Genomic DNA, 5,403 nt, shown 5'->3' with positions numbered 1-5,403 from the left:
ATTATGCCCACTCTACATGGGATAACGACTCATTTGTGATTAATAGGTACATAGTCTGTATAAATTACTGTGGGTGTAACCCCCTATTGGTTCATTCTTCTCGACCAATCCAGAAAGGACCACACGAAGACGTATGCTGAGCTCAAACATCACATTTACTGGAAATATCTGAGGATATGTGAAATGACACCAAACAGACAAGACATACAGCTCATCCAGTCATACAACTGTCAAGAAATAAATATAAAGTAAATTACAGTACAAACCAGGCGAAAATGAACAACGAGAAATACAACGGATACCATGTGCTCGACAATAAATTTCGACATAAAATAAATTAGCAACTCTTTGATAATAATGTCAATTATGACTCAAATATGAAATAAAACACTTTTAAAAGAACAATTCTGACCTTAAAAGGTAAATAAATACATCCCTAACAGCATTTTATTTCTGTTTGACCGGAGAGAGACTTCCCACCTACCATTCTCAACAGCTTGTGTAAAACTGAAAATGGCCGACTCTACCTAGTCACCTGTAGGTGTCCCCATATCCCTTTCTTTTAGATGCACTTAATACATTATTTAACGAATATTTTAAGACTATTCTACAACATGAACAAACATTTTGGCATAATTCATTACAAATTTCTTTTAACAGTTTCATGGGAACTTTTGCCACATCCGGTAGCTTCACCTACTGCTGGCAGTTTATATATAGATCAGTGGCTGCCATAGAAATCTACCAGACAACTTAAAATCAATTCAAAAGCTACTAACAAAGATTCAAACTGGAATGATAAAAATAAATAAAAACAATAGTGACTCTTTGAGGGTAAATGAAGTGGCTCTTAAAAGAGCCTTTGGGGCAAATGTGAATGACGTCGCTGTGGATTTAAGCGCGCTCTCCACGAATGCGGCGGGCCAGCTGGATGTCTTTGGGCATGATGGTGACCCTCTTGGCGTGGATGGCGCACAAGTTGGTGTCCTCGAACAGACCGACCAAATAAGCCTCGCTGGACTCCTGCAGGGCCATGACGGCGGAGCTCTGGAAGCGCAGATCCGTCTTGAAATCCTGAGCGATTTCTCTCACCAGACGCTGGAAAGGCAGTTTGCGGATCAGCAGCTCAGTGGACTTCTGATAACGGCGGATCTCTCTCAGCGCCACGGTACCGGGCCTGTAACGATGAGGCTTCTTGACGCCACCGGTGGCGGGGGCGCTCTTGCGGGCGGCTTTAGTAGCGAGCTGCTTCCTCGGGGCTTTTCCACCGGTGGACTTGCGAGCGGTTTGTTTGGTTCTTGCCATGATCACGAGATTCTCTGCTCCGTTCAACACAGTAAATGAAGATAATCGGCACACCGCTGCTATTTAAAGCCGTGTGCGATCACGCGCTCAGTGTGGTGAGGGTTTAGAGGCGTGTGATTGGCTGATATGGACGTGTACGCATGACAGTTGACCAATGACTGTGCGGCACGACTTTTCAAACAAGCGGCGACAGTTTCCCGCTCAAAATCGTTAGTTCAGTTTACCTCAATGCGCATTAAATAAACGCTTCACGTTTCTTTGTCCAGCTTTTATACTCGAGTACTATAATTTATTTTAAATTATGAATGTAGCATGATGAATTGTAATAACTAATAAGCAGGTAATAGCAGTAGCAGATTTAATTATAATAAGAAATACTTCATTAACGCTTTTGCGTACTTGTGGGGAAGATTAAAATAAAATATTGACTTATATATTGGGTTAATATATATATATTTATATATAAACTCACAGTGTTACTTGATTATTTACACTACACGGGTCCCACAACTGCATCAGTAATTCAATCCACACTTTGTTGCAGGTTTTTAGAGAAACTGCTTAAAACTGAATATAATCTGCAGTTGATTCACACACAATAATCTGGAAGTTTTCTTCCACTTATTTCATGCAAGTGTGTAATTAAAGACCAATGAAACGTTTGAGTAAAAGAACAATTCACTCTTATAGTTCAAGTGTGTGGCTCTTAAAAGAGCCTTTGTGTTTCAGTGACAGACTTCAGTCCGTTTACTTGGTCTTGCCGGGTTTCTCGGTCTTCTTGGGCAGCAGCACAGCCTGGATGTTGGGCAGCACCCCACCCTGAGCGATGGTCACTCCACCCAAGAGTTTGTTCAACTCCTCGTCGTTCCGCACTGCCAGCTGCAGGTGACGGGGAATGATACGGGTCTTCTTGTTGTCCCGAGCGGCGTTTCCGGCCAACTCCAGGATCTCAGCGGTGAGATACTCGAGCACAGCGGCCAGATACACAGGAGCACCGGCGCCGACGCGCTCAGCGTAGTTTCCTTTGCGGAGCAGTCTGTGCACACGGCCGACGGGGAACTGCAGTCCCGCCCTGGATGAGCGAGTCTTAGCCTTCGCTCTCGCCTTACCTCCGGTTTTACCTCTGCCGCTCATTTTCAATTCACTTTACTTACTTCAACACACTGTAGAAACAGAATACTCAATGAGACGCTGTCAACAGTATTTAAAGCAGGCTGTCAGTCGTCTATTGGCTGGAGTCTGTAAAACATTCTAACCAATCACAGAACTTCCCTCCGAACTCTAAACTCCTCCCTCTTATTTCTCCGCTACATTCTGTGTTCATGAGAAACTTCCAGCTGAACGAGTTTTAAATCCAGTTTAATGTAAAAGACAATATCGATAATAATAACATGTTCAAATATATCTGACCTGAAGTAAATTTGATATTTCAGTGATATAGTCACAATCGATGCAGTTATTCATATAAAATGTTGTCAGATGCAAGATGTTGGTGCAATTACCTTCATTTTAGTTTTATGAAACACTGATTTTACACTCAACTTGTCAGGCGGGTGAAACTTAAACTGAATATCACGTTTGATATTTTCTGAATATGCTGTTTTTTGATTTTGGTGTTTTTGGTTTATTACAGTCATAGTCAGGAGCAATTGTGTCCTCTCACAACCAATCTAATAAAACATCACAAAATAAATATAAAATACAAAGGTTTTGCTCTTTTATATGAAACAGTGGGTGGCTCTTAAAAGAGCCGTTTTGAGGGAGAAACTCGGAAGATCATTTACTTCTTTTTGGGAGCTGCTTTCTTAGGCTTGGCTGCTTTAGCCTTTGCAGTTTTGGGTTTGACAACTTTGGCCTTTTTGGGGCTCTTGGCTGCTTTCTTGGCGGCTGCTGGTTTCTTTGCCTTCTTGGGGCTCTTCGTTGCCTTTTTAGCGGCTGCTGGTTTCTTCGCCTTCTTGGGAGATTTCTTGGCGGCAGGTTTCTTAGCCGCGGCACTCTTGGGCTTCTTAGCAGCGGCGGGTTTCTTGACTGCGGCCTTCTTGGCTTTAGGAGCGGCTTTCTTGGCGGGTTTCTTCGTGCTCTCGGCTTGTTTCTTGTTGAGCTTGAATGAGCCGGAGGCGCCGGTCCCTTTGGTCTGCACCAGAGTCCCTTTAGTCACCAGACTCCTAACGGCGATCTTGACGCGGGAGTTGTTCTTCTCCACATCGTATCCACCGGCGGCGAGAGCTTTCTTCAGGGCGGCGAGAGACACGCCGCTCCTCTCCTTGGACGCGGTCACAGTTTTGACGATGAGATCACCGACGCTTGGACCCGTTTTCTTGGGTTTGGCAGCAGATTTCTTCTTGGGCGATTTGGCCGGCAGGGCGGCTGCAGCTGGGGCGGTTTCTGCCATCGCTCTGATCGGATCTGTAATCTCACAAACACACACGAGCACTGAGTGCAGTAATGAACAGCGACTGAGCGGCGCTGCGCTCTTAAAACCCTTATGAGAACCTGAAAGACTCAATCCGCTCGTGACAGCGTCTGTGTGCCTCCGAGAGCCGCTCGCGCTTGTGTTTTCTCCTCTCACATTTAGAGCAAAACTGGAGCGATAAAACAGTTTAATGGAGTGAAAACAATGTGAACACAGAGCAGGAGTTCTGCGCTTTTTCTGGAGACTAAAACACGCGACGAGGAAACTTTTAGTTTTATGTCTAAACTTCAAATCCACATCGCGCACCAGCTATTGGAAAAGACCGCGTGTGATTTGGATGTGATTTTCATGCAGAAATGATTATATTTGATTGAACGCGTCTTCTGTGTTTTCAACACACACTTTGATAATGACTTTAATGAAATGAGCATCACTGAGGGACTTGTGGACTGTTTCATACAGGAGTTGTTTTGGGCAGATTGATGCACACGCTCCGTGTCTGTTTGTGACTCATGTGTGTTCAGCTGCTGCTTCTTATGTGTTTGTTGGTTGTAATTTGTCTAAAATAAAATACTCACGTTGAATCTGAAGCTTTGTGTTGTTTTTTTATTTATTTTTCCCTAGCTTTTGGTATGTGACTAAAACTATACTGATAAATACAATTGTGATTGTAGTTCATATATTTTAGCTTTTATTGTCTAAATTATATAATCATGGAGAATACACAGACAAAAAAAATATATAACAATGATGATCTTTTGAAAACTCATAATTTCGGTTTTAATAGGTTTGACTGCCAGAGCCCGGTTGTGGCAGAACTGTTGGAGCAGGTCTAGGTTCTGCTGTAGACCTTCATCTGTAGGTGACAGCAGCACCAGATCATCTGCATATAAGTGAAACTTCTCTTCTGTGTTGTTTAGGGCGAGTCTAGCCCCTACTTGGAGTAAGAAATGTTGTTATTCTAAAAATTTTGTTCATCTTTGACAAGGTTAAATAATGTCCAAAACATACTCCGTAGTTTGTGGTTTAAAATGTATGTGTTAAGGATGAAAATGAAAAATGAAAACACCCCCGCTTAGTCTTCCTGGGTTCCATTCTAAAAAATTACATTACAACAACAACAACACATTTAATCATCACAGTAAACAATATATACATTTTATATATGTACATACATACATACACAAACACACACTCATACCTACATACAATCTAGTTTCGATTCATAAAACTAAATATAAATACCATGTTATTTACAATTACCTTAATCATAACATATAAAAACCTACATCGACACATAACACCTTAGACTTCTTTTAAATGCCAGCTTATTACAAAGCTGACGAACTTCAATGGGAATGTTATTCCAGATGACTATTGCTCTATACAGAACGGTTTTCTTCATAAAATTAGTTTTTGGATAGGGGGTCATTATATGACCATTATTTGCCTTTCTGGTGTTATAATTATGCACAGAATTACAATACACTATTTGATTAAACAGAGAAATAGGCATTTTCATTGTCAATGTGTTATATATCATACTGCTTAAAGTAACTGTTATTCTTTGGTTTAAGTGAGCCATGAAAGAGTAGAATACATCTGATCTCTACTTGTTTTAATTGAGCAGCCCAGAACCTGTCTTGCTGCTTTATTTTGCGCAACCTGAATTTTTGACAAGTCAT

General features: G+C 41.6%; 3 protein-coding genes across 3 annotated transcripts; all 3 read right to left on the bottom strand.

Annotated features, from left to right (window-relative positions):
• Positions 1-147: 147 nt before the first annotated feature.
• On the bottom strand, positions 148-1,320 carry LOC127641673 (histone H3). Its single transcript, XM_052124604.1, has one exon. It carries the CDS (start codon positions 1,303-1,305, stop codon positions 895-897), a length of 411 nt encoding a protein of 136 aa, XP_051980564.1. The 5' UTR covers positions 1,306-1,320; the 3' UTR covers positions 148-894.
• Positions 1,321-1,997: 677 nt separating this feature from the next.
• On the bottom strand, positions 1,998-2,444 carry LOC127641674 (histone H2A-like). The gene has a single exon (XM_052124605.1). The coding sequence runs from the start codon at positions 2,437-2,439 to the stop codon at positions 2,053-2,055; it is 387 nt and encodes a 128-aa protein (XP_051980565.1). The 5' UTR covers positions 2,440-2,444; the 3' UTR covers positions 1,998-2,052.
• Positions 2,445-2,922: 478 nt separating this feature from the next.
• On the bottom strand, positions 2,923-3,700 carry LOC127641675 (histone H1-like). Its single transcript, XM_052124606.1, has one exon. The coding sequence runs from the start codon at positions 3,695-3,697 to the stop codon at positions 3,086-3,088; it is 612 nt and encodes a 203-aa protein (XP_051980566.1). The 5' UTR covers positions 3,698-3,700; the 3' UTR covers positions 2,923-3,085.
• Positions 3,701-5,403: the final 1,703 nt, after the last annotated feature.

This window comes from Xyrauchen texanus, unplaced genomic scaffold (genome assembly GCF_025860055.1).
Source record: "Xyrauchen texanus isolate HMW12.3.18 unplaced genomic scaffold, RBS_HiC_50CHRs HiC_scaffold_1326, whole genome shotgun sequence".
NCBI lineage: Eukaryota > Metazoa > Chordata > Actinopteri > Cypriniformes > Catostomidae > Xyrauchen > Xyrauchen texanus.
The sequence above is the reverse complement of the archived record's forward strand: the minus strand, read 5'-3'. Positions and strand labels throughout refer to the sequence as shown.

Coding starts and splice junctions, on each gene's coding strand:
- LOC127641674 (XM_052124605.1), bottom strand. CDS start 2,439: ATGAGCGGCAGAGGTAAAACCGGAGGTAAGGCGAGAGCGAAGGCTAAG.
- LOC127641673 (XM_052124604.1), bottom strand. CDS start 1,305: ATGGCAAGAACCAAACAAACCGCTCGCAAGTCCACCGGTGGAAAAGCC.
- LOC127641675 (XM_052124606.1), bottom strand. CDS start 3,697: ATGGCAGAAACCGCCCCAGCTGCAGCCGCCCTGCCGGCCAAATCGCCC.